Source organism: Amblyomma mixtum, chromosome 8 (genome assembly GCF_055824585.1).
Source record: "Amblyomma mixtum isolate Tamu chromosome 8, ASM5582458v1, whole genome shotgun sequence".
Classification (NCBI taxonomy): domain Eukaryota; kingdom Metazoa; phylum Arthropoda; class Arachnida; order Ixodida; family Ixodidae; genus Amblyomma; species Amblyomma mixtum.
In genome coordinates this window covers 36,678,499-36,700,752 of record NC_143019.1, presented here as the reverse complement: position 1 = coordinate 36,700,752, position 22,254 = coordinate 36,678,499, and the positions used below count along the sequence as shown (strand labels likewise).

General features: G+C 49.5%; 3 protein-coding genes across 3 annotated transcripts; 1 reads left to right on the top strand and 2 right to left on the bottom strand.

The window, feature by feature from the left end:
• Window positions 1–4,132: 4,132 nt before the first annotated feature.
• Window positions 4,133–6,128, bottom strand: LOC149332098 (glucose-6-phosphatase 3-like). The gene has a single exon (XM_089557044.1). It carries the CDS (start codon window positions 5,451–5,453, stop codon window positions 4,371–4,373), a length of 1,083 nt encoding a protein of 360 aa, XP_089413170.1. The 5' UTR covers window positions 5,454–6,128; the 3' UTR covers window positions 4,133–4,370.
• Window positions 6,129–6,268: 140 nt separating this feature from the next.
• On the bottom strand, window positions 6,269–17,670 carry Brr2 (U5 small nuclear ribonucleoprotein l(3)72Ab). Its single transcript, XM_089557042.1, has 3 exons — window positions 16,781–17,670; window positions 10,744–14,151; window positions 6,269–8,632 (listed from the first exon to the last, which is right to left on the bottom strand). Exons 1-3 carry the CDS (start codon window positions 17,597–17,599, stop codon window positions 6,422–6,424), a joined length of 6,438 nt encoding a protein of 2,145 aa, XP_089413168.1. The 5' UTR covers window positions 17,600–17,670; the 3' UTR covers window positions 6,269–6,421.
• Window positions 17,671–17,832: 162 nt separating this feature from the next.
• On the top strand, window positions 17,833–20,700 carry Nopp140 (nucleolar and coiled-body phosphoprotein 1). The gene has a single exon (XM_089557043.1). It carries the CDS (start codon window positions 17,863–17,865, stop codon window positions 20,467–20,469), a length of 2,607 nt encoding a protein of 868 aa, XP_089413169.1. The 5' UTR covers window positions 17,833–17,862; the 3' UTR covers window positions 20,470–20,700.
• The last annotated feature ends 1,554 nt before the right edge of the window (window positions 20,701–22,254 follow it).

Below are 22,254 nucleotides of genomic sequence, written 5' to 3'. Positions count from 1 at the left end.
TTGCCCGAGTGATGGACAGCCAAATGCTGTATCTGAAAGCGCTCAAGTAATTGCAGCATTGAGGAGGGGTTGGTTGTGGGAGCGGGCATTATGGGGTCCAGTGCTCTTGTAGCAGGATTTGATCACAGGCCTTGACGTACAAAGGCACACCTCATGTTAGAGCAAAGCAAAACAAAACAAAGTTGAGCTGTAGACTTTCGCCTCTGCCTTGATCAAAAACTGCCACGTGTTATCATTTACTGCCAAGTGGGGCACATGGTTAGAAGCAGAAAATGTTTGAGGCTTTCAGGTCAAATCAGGCCTAAGGGTCGGATCTGTGCAAGAGCGCTCGCGATAAAGGTTGCAGGTGTGCATTGGGAAAAATGAAATGGCTTGTATCACACACAGCTGGTACTAAAGCTGTCACAACAAGCCATGGAACTCGCATCACAAGTGCTCTCTAGACAAAAAAAACAAGCTATTTTTTAGGTTTCTCTTTTTGTGTTTACTTTTGTTTCGGGCAGTTTGTGGAATAAAAATTTCAAAATTTGTTTGAAATTGTTTTTCTTTTAGGCACTGCTGTTGTTTGCGTTAACTTAGCGGCACAGAGGTCAAGGCCAGCAGCTGTCGAAAACATTTAGTTTAGTACTCGCATCAAAGCAGTGCCATTTTTTTTTTTTTTTGTCAAACCAACAATTTTCTGTCAATTATATTACAGATGATACTCAACTTTTGAATGGATTCTCGAGACTGTTAAAACTTGCCTTTCTCTGTCTGAAGAGTTTTGCTTGCTAAAAAGGCAGTTGCGCCATGCATAGTTATAAGTAGAAGTTGGAGTTTTTTGGTTTGAACAAAATAAAAGTGTACTGGATGTTTTTGAAATGTGGCTTTGCCAGAAAAAGTTGAACCCCAAAAGCTAAATTTTCCAAAAACGAAACCAGTACAGTTTTACTCCCTAGTTACAGTATAGCAGCATTCTGTGCAAACCTGGTTCGTTAAACTGGTGTATGACGCATGCAATGGAATTGATAGCAATACATGCACTTGTCTACAGGAAGTTGATTGTCCTCTACCCGTTTACAGCTTCAGTGTCTATGTGCATTTTATTCACTCGCTGTACAGGTCTAGCAAAGAATTTTGACTATGTAGCACTGTAGGAACATTTAGCTGTTGGCTGACACTGAGATGAGTCACGCCTGTATGTTCATAGGGTTGTGAATTTAATGTGAGCACTAGTTGAAGCTGAGTTGAAACCTAACATATTTAACAACTTTCGCTTGCGCACTGATAAAGCACACTGCCAGTTCACTTTATTGCCTTAATACCTTTAATAAGTAGACCATTTAACAGGGTAGTTTGTATGGCAGCATTGATACCATTGTTACCAGTAACTGAGAAGACATGCACATCATATAAAGTTCTACAGCATTTGGCCAGTAGTGAATGCTCCTGGCCATTAAAGTTTCACAACACTGATCACATAATTTACATGAAGTATGAAAACAAGTGAAGTTTCTGAAAGGTACAAGAAAGATAGAAACGAGCGTCAGTGCCAAATACTAATTCATCGTTGGCCGAAAACTTGCTAGCTTTTAGCAAATATCAGTGCAAGGAATGTACCCTTGAAAGACTTATCTTGCACAGCATCCCTATAAGTCCGCTTGGTAACAAGCACATGCTTAACAATGACAAATACAACTCTCATACTTGTATTTATTAGCACAAGGAGCTTGCAAAAGTGTAATGCTGTTCACATCAAGTTCTATATCCTATATGTTGGTACTTTTCAAGGTCAGTACCAAAACAGTCGCTGCGAGAACACAATTGTAACACACAAGTTGTAACACACATGGATACAGAAAAACTCGAGCCCAGCCCTGCCTTGAAACAACAGGAGACCCGTAATGCTGGTTTGTAAAACATCTTTAAAACACACTCAGAAGGGTTACATCAGTCATGCAAAATACCTAGCAGACTCCAAACGCTTTAAAATTCCCTATACATACATCCCAGTGTGCCCCCAGCTGTCTGTCTTTGCCATCTGAATTTCCCGCTTTTTCTCAAGCTTCACAGTAGACGCATTGCACTGGATAGAAACAAATGCAAAATGAATGAATGTGACTTGTGCAGCACACGAAGATTCATTCCAAAAGGCCTTGTCTCCATGCTGTGCAAGGCTCTCGATTCTGACAGGTGGGAGAGATCGCAGGTGCTAATGTTAGCTCCCCCAAGAACTGAATCCCTGTCGCAACATTGGAGGGCCGGAGTTCATGCTATTTCGAGGCACAAGGAAAAAGGACATAAAAGAAAATAAATAAAGCCTCCCCCCCCCCCCCCCCCCCCTCCACTCCCCAAAAAGAAGTTCTTTCCTTCTTGTGGAACCCAACCTATTTTAAAGACCTTGCAATTCTTTTTTGCGTCTTACAGACAAAAATGAACACATTATTGATACTGTTTTGCAAACATTGAGAACAAATGCATTAGCAAGAGCCAGTGACTCATTTATTTTGTCTCACCTCTTTTCTGTAAGCATTTTATGAAAGTGCTCAAAAACATTGCCACTTGCTCTGGTACATGGAGGAACCAAAATGGGATGATGCAATCCATCTTTGACCTGACATCGCCACAGTATTCTGATTTGAAACAACTTGCGAGCACACATTCAATGGATACCAGCTCCTTGGTATATCCACAACATGAATCACACACCAGTGTTTGGGCTTCTCTTATTGCCATCCGCAGTCACAGTAAAGAAAGACTAGAAAAATACGCATGACAGGACACAGTAACACCCTCACATTGAAAGCTGATGCCAGCAAAAGCTGAGCATATTACAACAGACGCCTGTTAACACTGCCATAAATACAAGAAGTTTTTCACAGTTAACAACAATGATGTCACACTATCACAGCTGCATGTATGCTAAAAACAGCTAGGGGTAACTGGCAAGAAGGAATCATTGGTCACGTGGAAAACGCCTGCAGCCAAATGCTAACCACACGTATCATCATCTTGGACCTACATTACATCACTCGGAATGTTACAGCTATGGGGAAACTATCTGGAAAGCAGTTTCGCAGAAGAGGTAGTAAATGCTAATGTGATCCTTGAACAGCGGACGCTACCACGAAACTAGTTTAGATTGCCTTCAAACAGTGTGCTATACCTGTCAAGGTGAAACCAAATGAACACCACACTGTGGATCTAGTTATGAAACCACGTGAACACAAACACAAATGCTGTAGACTCCCTTAAAATGAGTGTAGTGGGACTTCGAAAACCTCTCCAGATTAACGGACGTATTTAAACCATAATAAGTACTTTCTTCTGGGCGAGTTGGTTCATAATTTCCAAAGGTAAAACCTTGCGCAAACAGTAGAAGAAGAAGGAGACGGTACAACAGGACAGAGCGCAAAGGACATTGCGCTCTGTCCTGTTGTACCGTCTCCTTCTTCTTCTACTGTTTGCGCAAGGTTTTACCTTTGGAAGTTAAACCATAAGAATGTTTGCAGACATCAACAACAAGGAGACTACAGTGAAAGTAACGTTCTGGATGTAAAACATTTCCACAAATTCCAGACAAATCTTCAGTCAGGCATTGAGATACAATAGTAAATTTTAGTCTTTTTTTTTATGCAACAGTCACTCATCTGCCTCACATGATGTATGTTTCCAATTTTTGCTGAAGAATTCTCACAAGGCTCATGAGTTTGAAAAAACTGCCGCGATGCTTAAAACGCATATATGCCCAATTTCATGTCTTATGTCCATTCATGATTTTGCCAGGCTGTAAGAATATCTATAGACAGCAACTCATTTTAGGCTTTTGTGGCCAGGCAACCATTAAGTTGAGTGGTTCGTGTTAACCAGATATTTCTTTTTCGTATTGTGTTCCTGGCAAACTAAATGGCGGTACCTAATTTGTTCACCTTATCACATAGTGTAAGTTTATGGTTATGTGCATCTTAATGATTGCACAATGGCTCAAACTGTACTTTAGCAAATATCAGTGCCAATTTTTTTTTTAATACAAACTCCACACTCTTTTTACGACAGAGGCAACATTATTCAAATCATTTTCCATATAACTTCTGTCTACAACTATTCCAAAAAAAAAGTAACAAGGATTTCAGGCTGATTACATGATCGAGTTAACAGGTGGTTTCTGCAAAACTGTTTCCATAACAGTTGAGAGTACACACTTTCGGGCAAACCTCAAGTGACATCAACTCTTATTCCTAGCTTTATTCCCTACACATCACAGACCAAAAGGCGCCGCACTTTTAAAGGAATCTGAGATTCCACCAGCCTGTCAGAAAGGCGCAGTACAGCACATCCACAAGCATGGACACGCAAGACACTGTCCATTCCATTCCCAGGCTCCGCCTGCTTCATTCGTCGTCGCTGCTACTGCTTGAAGATTCCTTGCGCCGACGCGGCTGGAAAACCTTGTGCACCTGCCTGTAGTTCTTGTAGAGGACGAACGGGACGCCGTAGCCAACCGCGAAAGAGAAAAAGAAGAACTGCACCAAAGCACCGGCGTAGATGAACGCCTCTCGCTTAGGCAGCGGGCAGCTTAGGAGTACGCGGCCGACGCCAATGCCGCCCAGTCCGGCGAGCAGCTTGGCCCAGAGGGGAGCCCTCCGCGCGCCTTCCAGTACTTGGTCCGACTTGGGCCGCGACAGCGCCACACCGAGCCCGAAGGGCGCGGCTATGCACCGCATCAAGCTATACAGTGCCGTGGTGCTGATGTTCACGTACCGGGGATCATCGCACGCCTGGAGCGCCAAGCGGACCGTCTCTTGCGGGTCGAGTCCCAACGCCGTCAGGCCGACGAAGATGGTCGCGCAGGTCACGGTGATGACGCCGGTCAGGGTGGTGTACTCCGGCATGCGCCAGTCGTCGACATTGAAGCGATCCAGGACGTAACCCGTGGCGATGCCGATGGTGAAACCCAACATCACTTGGTGCGGGAAGTGAGCCCCGATGAAGACTCGCGAAGCGCCGACTGCGCACAAGTAGCCCAGGTAGGCCGTCCACGCGAACGCCTTGAGCAGGCGGCGCCGGCGAAGACGCGCCTTGTCGGCGAAGCGCAGCGCGTAGCATAGAACCACGTACAGGACGGCCGTGGTAACCATGACGTGTCCCGACGGAGAACCGGGCCCGGTCTCGCACGTCTGCGGAGTCTGCGCGAGCTGGACGCCGATCTCGGACTTCATCTTGACGTACCAGAAGGGTCGGTGCTCGTTGAGCACCCACTTGAGGGCCATGTTGAGGAACTCGGAGCACGAGGCCGCGATGAGGACGCGGACGCCGAGCGAGTTGTCGAGCGTGAAGGCAACCGGGTAGAACCAGAGCAAGTTTCGCGGCGGGTCGGCCGCGAACGACACCCACGAGAAAAAGCGGTCGTATCCGTCGAAGTTCTCTTGTAGGTGCTTCGCCATGTGCGCGCCCGCGGTGTATACGGGATCCATGGTGTTGCGGCGCGGCGATCAATCCGGGTCGGCGCGTACTTTTCGAGGGATCGTTCGAAACGCCAGCGTACGACCGGCTGGGCAGACGACGTTTTGCCAGCCCCCCGGCGTACGTCCGCCGCGGTCCGATTCGTGGCAAAACGGCGGCAGCACCGTCGCGCTTATGTCACTACCCATCCGGCTGATGGGCACGTGAACAGCACCAGGGCAACCAGGGCCCGTTTATTGTTTGTGATTGATTTCGTCTCGTTTTAAGGGCCTGTTGCTACGGCAACAGACCCGGGCGCGGGCGCTCGGGTTAAGCAAGCGCTCAAGTTCCTGCGCGGCTTATTTCGTCATCCGGGGAGACGCCCTCTGACACACTCTCTCATTACGCTTTTTTTTAGGATACTCGTTGCTTTCATTTCTGGTTCATGCAGGGCAAAAAACCTCAGATAGAGCCAGGGATAGTGTGCCGACAGCGCACGAATCCGGAGAATAGTGTGTCAGTACATTGTTTAGGAAGCAAACAATGCCAACACACGGATGGCCCACGCTGCCACAAGTTAGCCCGTCTCTATTATTTCCGTTTCTACATCGCGCAGATTTTGTATTGCGTTGCCGCAGCATAGAAGAGTTCATTACTTGTGCATAAGGCTTCATATGTAGTAACATTAAGCTGATATACCTGCCTACTGTTCTCTCCCGTGGGGCTTCACTTCAGAAGAGGGCAGAATTGTTCTCTTCAGCTAACGATGGTAAACCTCTGTTCATGGTCTCCATTTTACGCTGTCATATGCAATTGCAGTGTCATCCAAAAATGACACACACATAACTGCAGTTTTACTTTTTTATTTCACAATGGTGCCCAAGAATTCTATGTACAATTACATGAAAACAAAAAGAAATGGCGACAAAGTGTGCAAACAAAATTCTGATGAATTTTTTGAGGCCAGCTCAGTCCCCACGAACAGAAAAACAATAAACAATCAGTCACTGTCGCTGTCATTCCGCTTGCGTGAATCCATCTGGCCAACATGTATGGTGAACTTGTACTCCTGGTCGCACCCCATATAGGAGTCACTCATGTAGTACAGAGTGTATGTGTGGTCTCCCGGTGCAGGGGCAACAAAGTCGAGCTTCACCTTGGCCTTCTGTTGCAAGCTCAGCCTCTTGATGGATATGAGCGAGTTGCTTTTGGACTCACCGATGACCACCCACCAGCCTTCTTCCCTCTTCTGCGGAAAGAGCGGGGCGATGACTGGTCCGACAACTTCATCTTCTCTCTCCAGCTGGACCACCACGTTGACGGCAGAGCCACACCGAATGTGGTCCTTGCCCTGGATCTCGTATGTGAGCTCAATGTTAGGGTACCTGTTGCAGAACTTAGCCACGTCTGCCATCTGGCTGTCAGTCAGCTGGAGTAGCTTGTTGCGGTCCTCATCTTCAAGCTCCATGATATCAAAGACAGTCTCAACGCCATGCTCCTGGCACCGCTTGACAACTTCTGCGTTGAAGTGCGGCAATTGCTTGAGGTATGAATCCTTGTTCCACAGCGCCTGCGTGACCATCTGTGCCAACTCCATGGCAGCCAGGGCAGGAGTCAGCCACCCATTGGAGCTCAACACGTCTACACAGGCTTGAATCAACCGAATTGCCTTGCCAAGGATGTCTTCTGTGTCAGACTGTAGCTCGGCCGACAGCTGCATTCGAGACAAGTGTGCCTGCAGGAGCAAGTTGGTCTTGACATGAGGGTCGCTGAACTTAGGATTGGTCAGCTTGTGGGGCAGTCGGTTGTAGAGCTGCCTCAAAATGTTGTCTTCGTGATGCCTGATGGGAATGTTCTCATACTCTGCAGCAGAGCTGATGATCTCTAGAAGACCCCGAATCTTGGTTTTAGAGTTCAGGGACATGCTGAACAGCTCGATGGTTGTGTAGTTGATGTAGTAGTAGGCAGCAATCATACCTAAGTTGAGTGGTGCAACATCCATCTCATCTTCAATGCTGATGCACTTGCTTTGTTCGAGATCGTTCAGTGTGTTTTCAACGAGGTCCGACAGGTGATCTGACAGGTGGCGGTGAGTCACCCCCTGGAGGTTGTAGTAGTTGGGGTTCTGTGTCATCCTCCGGTAAAGGAATGTCCATGTCAGGTAGTCCACGGCATCCTGCTTGTTCTCAATAGTCTTGGTCACAATCTCTGCATTGAAGTGGTCATGCAGGCAGTGATCAAGATGGCTCTCCACTGGAAGTGGCTCGTACAGGAACTTCTTGAAGAAGTCCTTCTTTGAAGACTGGCACAACAGCAGGCACTTTCCATCCTCATCAACGAGAGGCCGGTTTGCCCTCCCAACCATCTGCAGGACGTCTGTCACGGGGTAGTCTTCGTAAGCGTGGATTTTGCCGTTGTAGAACTGAGTGTCCATGATGACGACCAGGTGAGCTGCCAAAGACAGAGCCCAGCAGAGGCTTCGAGAGACGACCACCACTTGGATGGCGCCACTGTCAAACAGCTGCTCCACCAACCGCTGATCAGCTGGGCTTAGACCCTCGTGGAGATAAGCCACACCATTGCTCAGAGTTTCCTTCAGTGTCTTGTCTGTGATCTTGTCCAAGAACGGCTTGAGGTCCTCTTCTGTGCAGTGGAGGAACTTTGAGGCCTGACCTTCAGAGGCAGAGTAGGTGAGGATGTCGATAGCTGTCAGGCGCGTCTGCTTCCGTGACGGCACAAAGACGATAACAGGCTTCCGTGGAGAATGCCTCATGATGCCCTGGTAGACAGGCTTGCTCATGGACAGCAGGCGGGAGGCGTTGTGGGTGATGTTGAAGCCCTGGATGTGCAGCTCCAGCAGGACTGGTCTCACATTGGGGTGGAAGTTGAAGGTTGAGTTGACGTTGGCTCCAAGCCACTGCCCAATGTCTCGAGCATTTGCCAAAGAAGAGCTGAGCGCCAGGATTCGAATCTGGCGTTCGATCTGAGAGGAGATGTAGCGCATCCGCGAGCAGATGACCTCAAGAACGGGACCATCCTCCCCGCCAACTAGGTGCAGCTCGTCCACGATGAACAGGTTGATGTTCTGGACATTCTTACGTTGCTTCCACCGCCGCGACAGGACGTCCCACTTCTCTGGTGTGCCAATGATGATGTTGCCCTTGGCAAGCAGCTTCAGGTCTGTGCCGGTCTCGCCCGTGAGAATCACAACCTGAAAAATCACATACAGATGATAACATTAGCTAATGATACACTGATTACGTACGAAAATGGAATTAAACTATGTGAAAATCAAAGGAAGCAGTGTACTCTAATAACAGTAGTTCAACTAAAAATAAAAAATTGGAGGGGACACTTAAGTTGTGCCTTAAGGGTATGAGGCAATAGTGTTAACAGGTTAATGCCCATATCGAGTGTTGCGCAAATAAACGCGCGCAGTAGAATGCTTCTCCCAGCTAAACGGGTGCCTTGTTCAAGCTGAAATTTCGCAGAGAAGTGGCATTTGGTCGGCAGAATTGTTTTATACCACGTTTGCTTGGGGTACTTACCTGATTCGAACAGAATAAGTCGGATATTCACATCGTCTGCGGCGACGACGAAGGAAATCAAGCCGCTCTGTCAGCGATCGCACCGGTGGCGCCATCTCGTTTGTTGGCCGTGAAGATTCAGCAATGGAGCGAGGTTCGGGAGGTCTGAAGGTGCTCTTTCAACTGATTTTTTAATGGTCACAGAAAACTTAGCTTGGCCAAACTAAGTTTTCAGCAAGTTAAGTTTTCTGTGACCATTAAAAAATCAGTTGAAAGAGCGTCTTCAGACCTCCCGAACCTCGCTCCATTGCTGAATCTTCATGGCCAACAAACAAGATGGCACCACCGCTGACAGAGCGGCTTAATTTCCTTCGTCGTCGCCGCAGACGATGTGACTATCCGACTTATTCTGTTCGAATCAGGTAAGTACCCCAAGCAAACGTGTATAAAACAATTCTACCAACCAAATGCCACTTCTCTGCGAAATTTCGTTTAGCTGGAAGAAGCATTCTACCGCGCGCGTTTATTTGCGCAACAAGCGCTATATGTGCAGTTGCTCATTTTCTACTTTACATTCATAGATACCTGGTAGTCCTCATAGCACTCCTGGCACAGTGCTGCAGCGGTTAACCAATGAGCCAATGCCCTGTAATGGTAGGTGCTGCCACCGGTGGGGCTTATGCAAACTAGGTTGCTCTTCCCGAGCAACCTCTTACAACCAATCATAACTGTCACCAGTCACAGCGAGCAGTTTGCTCACAATCCAGTGGGCAGGTTGTGACAACGCCACTGGGTCACATGACTTAGGTGGCCCACACAGACGCAAAAGTGGCACTTCTTATACCCCTGTCACACGGGCACTTTCAATGCTCATTGAACTCGATCTGCATCGAGATTTTCGAGCACGCTCCAAGCACCCGGTGCTACACGGGCATTTTCAATGCTCCTTGAGAAGTTTCCCTCATGTGTGGTAGGTGGCGCCAAATGTTCCTCCAACAGCCATAACAAGGTGATGTCCGGCAACACTGTGCAGTCGGGGGCAGCGGCAGCCAAATCCGTAGCCAGACGTGCAACGCACCTCTGTGCCTCTGCTTTTGTGCGATGGAACCCGAGGGTCCACAACGCCTCCGCGATTTCTGCGTAAACTACGGCGTTTCTCTTCTGGCGCCGCAAATTATCTAGGCGGTCTAGCCAGCAGTCGATGAGAGCGGCTGTCTCGCGCTCGCTCCACAGTTTGCGCGTCGACGAGCAGGAGGACGCCATCTTTGTTGTTTACACTGACGGCGAAGCTTGGAGCGTGGTGTCGAGATTATTTATAAATATGTTTGCATATAAGCAGGCACAGTGCCTGAAAATGTTCTGTCTTGCATTTTAATCAATTACAACAACAACAGTTGTAGTTTTGTTTTGTTAACTAGCATTTATTTTTATAGCTTCGTGAGAGCGAGAGTGCTTTCGATTGTGCTTGGAACCTCAAGCACTCTTGAGGGGCCGGCATCGAGTCAAGCAGGATCGAGCTCGATTGCGCTTGAAAGTGGCCGTGTGACAACCGTCGATCTGCATTGAGTTCGATGAGCTTTGACTCAATGAGGATCGAAAGTGCCCATGTGACAGGGGTATTAGTAACCACGCTTCATCCTGAGCAAGCTTCACAGTTCCCGAACAGGATAAGAGAGCTGCAGTGCTGCAGTGCATGCAATTATAACATGAGTGCAGCAAAATCAGCTTCTAGTCTCGCCAACTAAATAATTTCACCATAACAAGGCCAAGTTGCATACAGGGTGCAATGTCTTACCTTTTTGTTTAACTGCAGGCCAAACTTCTGCGTCCAGTCAGCGTATATAATCTCGGCAAGGGCTTCCTTTGGAGTTACGTATACACATCTGCCCTCCGGAACTTGGGAGAAGAGACGCAGGATGGCGAACTCTGCGCAGATGGTCTTCCCACTGCCCGTAGGAGCACCAACGAAGACGTTGTCATCACTGCTGTAGATAGCGTTGAAGACCTGGGTCTGAATCGGGTTGAAGAAAGGAAACTTATCCTTGTACAGGGCCTCAAATGTCGGGTTCCGCAGGGCGGACACAGGCAGTGGCTGCAGATCCAGCAGCTCTGTGGGCGGAGGGTACTTTTCCGGCAGTATCAAGTGCCTGAATGACACAGGCAGCTGTGTCTCTGCATTGATCCAGCGGTCCGACACAATTCTTATGAAGTACTGCGGCGGCAGGGGCTCGAAGACGGGCACAAAGAACTTGATGAGGTGCTCATCCTGAGAGAACTTGCTCTTGAGCAGGAAGTATTCGTGGTGCAGGATCACCTCCGAGTCCACGTCCTCAACAAGGATCCAGAAGGCTTCCGATGTGCCATGGATCTTCTCGTCCCACTGGAAGTCGGGCGTGATGGTCAGCTCCACACGGAGCATGGACCGTGTTATGGGCTGGATGTGGGCTGCAAGCTCCAGCTTGGGGAACTGGTGTACGTACCGGTGTACGAGTTTGCCCAGCTTGGGCATGCGCAGCAGCTCACCAATCTCACTGACACCAAGGTCGTAGAGTCGCTCCCATGGGAAGTTTTTCTTCTCGACCTTCTTGACCACTTCATCGGGGACCTTGCGGAACTGGCGCAGCGGCGTCATGGACTGCCACATGCGCTTGTCAATCATCTTGCACAGGGCCAGAGCCTTGTCCGTGAGCTGCGCCCAGCCACGGTGCAGCACAATCTCGAAGATGGCGCGCATCAGACGGGCGGCGCTCTGGGTCACGTAGACCATGTCGGCCATGAGAGCAAGACCCTCCAGCTTCAGCTGGGAGATGTAGGCCTGCAGAAGGACGTTAACCTTGGCCGTTGGCTCCTCCATGCTCTCTTTGATGGGGATCGGGACCCGCTCCATCAGCTTCTGGAGCTCAAGCTTCTCTTCCTCACGAATGGTGATGTTCCGGAACTCGCTGGAGAGCGAGAAGACCTTGAACAGTTCAATCTCGCTCAGAGTCGGCTTCAGCAGCTGGTTGTAAACGGCCATAGTCTCGTAGGTGCAGTAATAGTAGCTGGCGATTCGGCCAAGCTCAGTCACTTGCAAGTTCCCGGACTTCTTGTCGAAGCGAAGCAGGTTGCTCTTCTCCAGCTGCGCCGCAGCAGTGAAAATCAGGTCGGCCCGCCTCTGTTCTAGCAAGGGGTCAGTCTTGAGCTCGTCATGTGAGATGCCATACAGTGTGGGTGCTCGAAGCATACGAATGTAAAGATATGTATACCCCAGCCAGGTGCAGGCGTCCTTTACGTTTTGTATGTTGCCAAGGACAATTTCTGCGTTCAGCACGTCAGGCAGTTTGCTAATCAGCTGGCTTTCGATAGGCAGCTGCTGGTTCAGTAGCGACAGGTAGTACTGCAGCTCGCTGTGGTTTGTGATAAGGATGCCTTCGCCCTTGGTGTCGTACTGGGGTCTACCTGCTCTTCCCAGCATCTGAAGGACGTCCAGGGCTCCCAGCTCCACCCAGCGACCCTTCTCAGGGTTGTATATCTGGGTTCCCTTGATGACGACAGTGTGAGCTGGAAGGTTGACACCCCAGGCCAGTGTAGCTGTTGACACAAGCACCTGAATATGGCGATCAGCAAACAAGTCCTCCACCAGGGTACGGTCCACACGACTCATACCAGCATGATGGATGCCAAAGCCATATGGCAACAGGTCCTTCAGTTCAAGGTTCTTCACTTGTTCCGCTTCAGACCTGAGCACTTCTGTTGAGGCAGACCCTTCTCGAAGAAAGTGTCCCAAAGTGTCCTTTTCGAGACACATGTCCCGAACGGCCCTGGCTGTCTTCCCAGTTTCTTTTCGCGAGTGGACAAAGATGAGAACCTGGTTCTTGCCAGCGTTGTCGATGACTTTTTCATAAAGAATTTCGTTCATGAGCTGGAAACGCTTGATAGCCTTCTTCTCAGTGATTCCAATGTACTGCTGCTCCAGCGGCACAGGCCGGAAGCTGTTGTCAAAGAAGAAGAGCCCCTTGGCTGTGTTAACCCTGAGGAATGTGGCCACATCCTCGTAATTAGGAAGAGTGGCACTGAGACCAATCAGCCGGACATCCTCCTGAGTCATTTCGATGTTGCGGATGGTCCTAGCCACAAGGGCCTCCAAAACTGGGCCCCGTTCGTCGTGGAGTAGATGGATCTCGTCGAAGATCATGAGGCGCACCAGCTGTGTGTAGGTACGTTCGCCACCCTTTCTTGTGATGATATCCCACTTCTCTGGTGTGCATACAATCACTTGAGTGGCATTGATCTGCTCTCTCGTCAGCTGGTGGTCGCCCGTCAGCTCCGAGACAGTGATGTTGTAAGAGTTGAGCCGCTTACTGAAGTTGCCAACCATTTCCTGGACAAGGGAACGCATCGGGGCGACGTAGATGATCTTGAACTCATCCCCGTTGATGGAACCGTCGGGGTTAATGTGCTTGCCGATCTCCCGCATCATGCAGAGGAGAGCAACATTTGTCTTGCCGGCGCCCGTCGGGGCGCAGAGTAAGAGGTTCTCGTCCGACTCGAGCGCGGCCTTGTGCAGCCGGCTCTGGATCCGGTTGAGGCTGCGGAATCCCTCGAAGGCTGGCTGCGCATATTTGGGCAGCTTGTCTATCGAGACGAGCGACTCGCTGGAGTCGAATGGCTTTGGCTTGAGGGCGGGCACGTGGATCTCTTCGTAGCCTTTGCGCTGCTTGCGGAACGAGCCGTCGGGCAGCTGACAGCGCTTGTTGGCCATGAAGTGGCTGCCGTGCTGGAACGACAAGTCCTCCAGGTCAAGCATCTTGCACTGAGACATCTGAAGCGCGCCGTCTTCGTCCACGTCCATGGGCTCCAGCTCTGCGTTGACTCGTTCCCGCCGAACCTGCGCCCGCCGCTCGCGCTCCTCTTGTACCATGTCGTCCTTGTCCGTGTTTTCCAGTTGCCGCAGGATTCGTTCCAGCTCTGGATCAGCCTGCATCTTGTCACGTAACTTGGAGCGCTCGGTGGCGCTCTGTGATGAAGCTAGCAGTGTGCAGTAGAGAATCATCTGCCGGTGCTGCCGCAAAACCTTGATGAAGTCGAACTGGTTGAAGCCGAGAAGCAGCACCAGCTGGTTTTCGACGTCGCGGTCATCGACGGCCGTCTTGAGGATGTCCAGGACCTCGCCGGCCTTGGTCTGGGCCACGACAGGGTCATCGTAGAACTTGCTGAGCTTACGCTGTTGAGAGAGAAAGTAGAATCAATCAGCGATTTCAGCAACGGAAACTGGCTGCACAAGAAGTCAGTGAAACACACATACATGGTGACAAATATGCGGTTACACAGAATACTCTCCAAGCAAGCATCGTACATGTATTGATACAGACACCTGCGACACTTTTTTTTTACTGCCAGTTACTGTGTGCTACAGTTTTCCTTATGCACTGCCAAGATAAGTGAAAAAAAAAAAAAACGTTTTTAAAAACCAGCCTATGCAAAGATATATGTTTGAACCTGTTTCAAAATACAAGCAAAAAAGATGCCCAGGCTTAGCTTGGTTAAGCCAAGAATGCGTTGCATATTGCGCGGTCTTTTTGCACGAGGAATTGCTTGGCGGCACTCGATTTTCTCAGCAGCTTTTCCTCCGTGACGCATAGATGGATGGGTAGGAGCGCCCCCTTTGAAATGGGGCGGTGGCAACCGCCACCATGCTCAGCTGTTCTTTTTTTTTTCCTTTCTTTTTTATTTTCCTGTTTACTGTGTTTGCAATTCTCACCAAGAATCGCCATCATCTTTACCTACGGTTTTTCCTCCGGCTGTCGTGACGTCACGTCACGTGGTTTGGTGGCTGCCCGGCTGCGCCCAAGGGCTGAACTGAGCGATTGCAATATGCTACGCATAAAAAATCGCATCTTATTCATCCAGTAATAATGGCCAATAACCAATAGTTGGAGTTTAAATTTTTATCTAGAAGACCAGTGCTAAACAGACAAAGGACCAACGAAAGAGAAGACGACACGGGTGCTGTCACACAACTGAAAGTTTAAAGCTTCAGTTGTTAAGTGCTGTTTAGCGCTGGCCTTCAAGATGAACTACTTCCAACTCGCCCAATATAGCGTGCTGTTAAATTGATTTTTTTTTTTTGACAATTTGACAGACTTTTTCATTGCTTATTTCAGAAAGCAGTTTTTGCTTTTTTTCTGGCAAATATTAATTTTCACTTGTCGGTTACTGTTTTTTTCTGTCTGTGATAAAATGTATTATTTCTGTGCATAATCACAAAGTGAACAAGTGAGGGAAAACTTCAGGGTGCTCGCCAATGATTTGACAAGAGAACTTGTCTTCGTCTGTGTAGCCAAAGTCAATAAAGTGTTTATACTGGCCTTTCTGTTAGCACGAGCAGGCTATTTATCTGCAATTAACGTACATTTGTTAGTTAATTTTTGGTCATTACACTATCATTCTTTTGGAAGGAAGTGCTATCGTAAAAAAAGAACGTAACGGAAGTGAAATGAGGAGCCATCCAAAAAAAACACAAGAGTAAGTTTACTTCTAAAATCTAGGTTGTCATGTGGGCTGAGTGAGAGAGCGGTGCATCAAGTGGTCTGCGTTTTACAGCAGTGACGGAACTATCACTGAACCGTCGCGGTAACCAAAACATGACCCTTTTCGTGATGCTTGGGCATAGTTTCAGATCATTAGACACAGTGGACAAACTTACTCAACCAAGTCACTTCCTTAAGTGGATGATGAGAGCAAACAAACATCACTTTGCTCTGTCTGCTGAGGCGTGTAAGGTAGTAGACAGTGAGTTAAGAACCCACCCCTCCCTTTCAAGAAATAACCGCCACCATGTCATTACGACTGCTGTCATATCGTCTCCTACATACACATGAGCGCCACCGCCTTGCTGCACTCTAAGTGGAGCATGCAAGCCAGCCAAGAACTCGTTCTGCATTAGGTGGGCACTATTTGCAAAACCAATACAGAAGTTTAGCGGGCACCCACTATACACTGCCAAAAACGAATGCAAAAGTGGTGCGCTTCTTGAACTAATGCAGCAAGTGCGGACAAATCAAACAAGCCTTATGAATGAAAACTGCACGTTCAATTTGCACTGCAGGGACCCTTTCAGGAAGTATCAACTAAAACCATAGAACGTTTCTAAAGGCATGCTGAGGTGGCTAAAGTGTAGTGCAGTGACATTCAACTGGGCAGTTGTTAGAGATTAAGCAGCCTACTTAATTCAGCCCTTAGAGAAACGCGGTGTTTAGGTACTGCCAGTCAAGTTATACTCCATAAACCTAAACTTTCCTAAAACAGATCCACATCACTCTACTTACGCACAATACAAGCACAGATGGCAGGATGCATATATCGAAGACTGTTGAGCACGCAGTGTTCAATGACATCTGCCATCTATCCGCACCTAAAAATCAACGAGCTAGCTTTCAGATCTGACGCAAGCACATCCTAAAACCGCCAAAGGAACAGCAGCCGCTCTATATATCCTAAACATATTCTTACGTGAAAGCATTAGCTTGACAAACTGATCGGAAACTAGTTCAAACTAACTTGGCGGCCCTCACCAGCCGTTCTTGCAACAAAGAAACCTGACTGCTAACCTCTTTTCTGCTCCTAGCCTTCAACTTACAAGTAAGGCGTCCACCATAACACTGAATCTGTTTTTTTAAGCAGTGCAACACAAGGCATGCCACTGACAGAGCACTTCACAGCTAACGTACACAATGGCAGCCGATTGACAGCACCAACCGAACAATCAGGCAGTCACATCTAATGGCCCATTAGGACGCGTACTGGACCACGGAGCCCGGAGAAGCGCACGTCATCGGCACGGCAACACCGACCTGCAGCCAGTAGGCGTCGATTTCACGCGGGTGCAGTCCACCTCCCTTGGATCCTTTGCGGCCTCCCTCGCGGCCCGCTATCAGGTTGGTCGCCTGCAGAGTGGTGTCCAGGTGGGCCTCTTCGCCCTCGGCCTCGTCGTTGGAGTCGTCCTCGCGTACCTCGCCCACAATCTCGTCGTCCTCTTCGTCCGACTCCTCGAACTGGACGTTGACGCCGTACGTCTCGTCAATGTTCTCCTCCACGACGGGCTGCTTCTCGTCGACGCCGTAATCGGTGATCTTCTTGCACAAGTTGACCAACAGCGCGAAACGCTCTTCGGCGACGGGCCCCAGCAGAGCCTCCGTCTCCTTTCGTCGCTCGCCCTCCTTGATGCGGTCGCTCTTGAGAACGGCGAGGATTTCATCCGCTGCACCGCACAGGATGTCGCGCGGTTGATCGCCCAGCGCTTCTTGGATAAAGCTGAGTAGCACCTCGTAAGTTTGCTTGGTCTCGGTCGTCTTGGGTCGGTAGAGGATTCCCACGACATCTTCGACTCCCTCCGAGAGCAGCGACTGACCTTTCAGCTTGGCGGCATCGTACCTGCCTTCGTCGGACGCCTTTTTCTGTTGCTTCTTGGACTTGCGTTCGTCCTTACTGGGTTTCGTGCGCTGGTAGCGGTCTCCCATGCGGGAACCCTCGAGCTTACCCACGAGGGAAACGACTTCGCCGGTCGCTTCATCGCGAGGCCGCCGTTCGATGAGCCGGGTGTCGGCCTGAAGAACGAGGTTGGAGTTTGCTTTGTATTCGTACTGCAACGAACGTGCGGCGACGTCCGCCATGTTTGTTGCCTAGTCCATGCGACGATTTTCCAACGTTGAAAAAACGAAAATGCGGCTCGGCTGGTTCTGCTGGCGGCTGCGGGGCTATCGTACACAACGACAAGAGCAGCGCTTTAATTTTTTTATAACAAGTTTTTACAGGTTATAAAATTATTTTTTTTAAATTTCAAGTTAGTAAATATTAAAACCGCAATTTTTAGGGGCTACAAGCGTATTTGAAGACCCCACGTGGAGCCGGTTAGCGTCCCTTTTTAACCCGCACAATGGCGGCCGGCAGCATGGAAGCTGCGACAGCGTCCCTCGTTTTTCAATATTTAAGTGGTGTTGACAAGGCTCTCGCGAACCAGTTCCAGAAGAAGAGAAGCGCCAAGCCTCTGCCTAAAGGCGTCCCACAACTGGACCAGGTGGTAAACTCCTACTTCGAAGGAAAACCCCAGCAACGCAAGCTGCTTCAGGCGCCATGTGCTGCGGCCGGCGCTGCGTCAAAGCCGAAGCACGACGTATCTGCCTCCGACGACTCTTCTAGCGAAGAAGAGGACAAACCAGTCAAGTCCACACCCAAGGTAAACACCGCTAAGCAGAACGCACAACCATGCAAGACGCCCGCCTCGGCTCAGAAGCCTAAACCCGCTGGCACCGAAGACTCTGACTCGGACTCCGATTCGTCGGAGGCACCAAAGTGCAAGACGGCGCCCGCTGCCACGCCGAAGCCGGTGGCTGCTCAGAGTAAAGCCTCGGCCAAGCGAGCCAAACCAGAGACGGACTCGTCAGACAGCTCAGACTCCGACGCGGCTCCGCCTAGCAAGAAGCCCGCTCTACCGACACCCGTGCTCAAAGGAGCGCCCAAGAAGCAAGCCGGAAAGGCGACCAACAAAGGCGATGACAGTTCGAGCAGTTCTTCGGACGACGACGATCCCAGAAACAAGGCCGCGCTGAACAAGCCCGCCGCTTCCACGCCGCTGGCCAAGCAGGCGGCGGCGCCGAAGAAACTGGTGCAAAAGAAACAACAGAAAGAAAGCTCCTCCGATTCGTCGGATTCCGATGACGAAGGAGAGGCGCCCAAACCACCGCCCGCTAAAAAGCAGGCGACCGCCAAGCAGACACCCCAACAGCCCGCCAAGAAAGCTGTCAGTAAGCAGTCTTCGAGTTCTGACAGCTCAGAAGAGGAGCCTGCGCCGCAGAAAAAGCCAATAACCGCCAAGGGTGCTGCTACACCTGCGACCAAGCCTTCCACATCCAAGCCGACACCGGCTAAAGTGCGAAAGGATGACGAGAGCAGCTCTTCAGAGAGTGAAGACGAGCCACCCAAGAAAGTTGCCAAACCAGCAGCCGCTGGCAAAAAGGCACCGCTGAAGGTGTCCATTGGCCCTCCAAAGAAGACTCCACCAGCCAAGAAAGAAGAGTCGTCAAGCGGCAGCTCTTCTTCAGAGGATGAACCTGCTTCGGCAAAGGCAACTGCTGCCAAGAAGCAGACTCCAGCCAAGCCAGCTGCCCCTAAGCAGACCCCTGCTAAAGACAGCTCCAGTTCTGAAAGTGAATCGGATGATAAGCCGGCGCCAAAAGCAGCAACTCCCAAGGGCAAGGCACCCTTGACAAAGCCAGCACAAGCCAAGCAGGAGAGTTCAGATTCTGAGAGCGACTCCGAGGAAGAAGCCAAGCCAGCACCTCCTAAAACGGTTGCAAAACCAGTGCCAGCCAAGAAGCCAGCACAAAAGAAGCAGAGCTCATCAGACTCCGACAGCGACTCTGAAGAAGAGTCAAAGCCAGCGCCTCCCAAAGCGTCTGCGAAACCGACACCAGCTAAAAAGCCAGCTCAAGCTAAGAAGGAGAGCTCTTCAGACTCTGATAGTGACTCTGAAGAAGACACCAAGCCGGCACCCCCGAAACCTGCAGCAGCCAAGCCAAGCCTGGCTAAAAAGCAGACTCCTGCAAAGAAGCAGCAGGAGTCATCTTCAGATAGCAGTGACGAGGAGGAAGCACCAAAGCAAGCTCCAACAAAAAGTCCCACCACAACGCCAAAGCAGCCCATCGGAGGGTCTGCCAAAAAGCCAGCCAAGAAGGAGTCGTCAAGCAGCTCCGACAGCAGCGACGAAGACGACAATGCAAAAAAAAATGTAACCAAGCCCCCGCCTTCAAAGCCCCCTGGAAAAGGAACTCCAGTTGCCGCTAAGCCTCAGCAGGATGACTCCTCTTCAGACTCCGACGACGATGACAACAGATGGCCGCAAAACAAGCCAGCCTCAACGCCCAAGGGGACACCAGCATCACAGAAGAAGCCTCAACAGAAACAGGAATCCTCATCTTCAGAAGAGAGTGAAGAGGAGGCTCCTGCAAAACTGAAGCAGCAGCCGAAGGCGCAGCAAAAGAGGCCTGCTGCCAAAAAGGAATCGTCGTCTTCATCTGAGGACAGCGATGACAAAGAACAACCGGTTCCCAGCAAAGGAGGCAAGCCAGCAAAATTGCTAACCTCGACACCGAAAGTGGCAACAAACAACGCCGGAGATTCAAGCGAAGAAGAGAGTGATGAGGATGAGGAGTCAAGCAACCAAGGCAAGCTAAAAAAGAAGGGAGGCGCGCAGAATGCTTCGATGCTCAACGGCACTGGCGAACCTGGTTCCGCCGGCAAGGGGAGGAAGAACTCTCCATTCCGAAGAGTGAGGCCAGAGCAGGTCCACATCGACCCCAAGCTGCGCGACAACTCGTTTGAAGCTAAGGCGGGTGCGCGGGGGTCGTGGGGCGAGAAGGCTTACAGTGTATTGAAAAACGTTAAGGGCAGGGACTTCAGACACGAGAAGACCAAGAAGAAGAGGGGAACGTATTCGGGCGGAAGCATCGACACGGGCGTCAACTCTATCCGCTTTGATGACTGAAAGGCCTGTGTGTCTTCTCAGCAGCTGTACAGGGCAAGTTGTTTGTCGCATGATTTTAATTGTAACCCCGAGTCACTGCATTCTTCATGTTTGTGCACTGCTTGCGGTCAATTGGCACACCTGGAAGATTGGCACTGTACTGGGGATAGGCTGACCTTTGTTCTGAGAACCATGGCCATGGGGGCATACGAGCATCAAATGGAATATCATTAAAAGCATTGTTTCAGAGGATATTATGGCTTCTTGTAATCACTTCTCTGTTGTGATCACTATCGCAACATTTTTATTGTCGACTGTGCTGCATCCAGGAGTAGTCATTGTGTTAAACCCTCAGTATGAGGTGCAGCAGTAAGCGGTTTGCCGTGACGAGGTAGCTGACTTTTTCTTTTTTGCTCCCCACATTTGGCATTTGCAGTCTGCCTTTAATATTTCACAAATGATGGCCATGAGCCACCGAGGTGACACAGTGGTTACAGTGCTTGGTTGCCAACCTGAAAGATGCGGGTTGGTCAAATGTTTTAGGGGAATCCCCCAAGGTGGAGTAAATTTGTAAAACATTTGACCAACACAGTTCCCACTTCGAGTGATTGATCAATTCGCTCTCGCCCTACCATAAGCTTTGCCGTCCTGGTTGCTCAATTGGTAGAGCGACTGCTCCAGTGAAGCGGTGGTCCCGGGTTCGAACCCCGGACCGGGACAAATTTTTCTTTAACTACGAAGTTTCTGAGAAAGCTGTATAGCTTTCCTTTGTAGCTGTATGGCTGCGCTCGGGTGGATGTCAATGAGTAATTACTAGGGCCCGGAAATTTAGGCATTTGCCTAAATATGCCTATAAATGCCTAAACGGGGGATTTTTGCACTTGCCTGCTTTTTTGTCACTTTTTAGGAAATACTACCTATTTAACCGCACTTTTTGCCTATAAATGCCTAAATCCGGCACTTCGGTTTTCGGTGCCGTTTTTGAATTTTGAGACATCTATGTATGGTGAAAGGCGCATGCCGTTGCACGCACAAAACCCGCGGGTCTCGCCGACCGTTTTTCTCGAATTGTAACTTGAACGTAGTGTTTATCTCTAAGTGTAGCAAGAGGCGAGTTTGGAAAGAGACCTGACATACACTAGTGCAAACTTCTCAACAATGACGGAAAGGATGACAAAGTTGGAAAAGGCTGTACTCTCCATAGATGAATCGTTGAAGGTTTGGCAGAAGTACCAGCAGCACTTCGGGGACTGGAAGGAAAGGGCGCTACTGCTTCTACGAAGATGCAACAATTGGTAGAAAAAAATAGATGGCTAGAAACAATTTCGAAAATCAGAGACTTTCTACGCGGATACGATACGGCCACATCACCTGAAGGCCTAAGCCTTTATCAACTCTCATGTTTTAGGTTCGCACCACTAAGTTCATATGATGTCAAAAGAAGCCTTTTAAAGTACAAAGCTGTGCTTAGCGAAAACCGAAGGAGCTTCAAGTTCGACAACCTGAGAATGCGCTTTATTGCTTCAGTTGAGGGCTGCGTACGCTCCGTGCTTGACTCACAAACCTTGTACTTATGACTAAAGAGTATTATTCAAAGCGCCTATTTTTGCTTTATAGTGCCTATTTAAATATTTTTTAGAGCCTAGATGCCTGCCTATTTCGGGGTTCTTTAGTGCCTAAATTTCCGGGCCCTAGTAATTACTCCCTTATTAAAGATGCGGGTTCAGTGCCGGCTGCGGCAGTTTCATTTTGACGGAGGCGAAATGCTAGAGGCATAGTACATGGGCCTCTTCTGCTAGAGGCCCA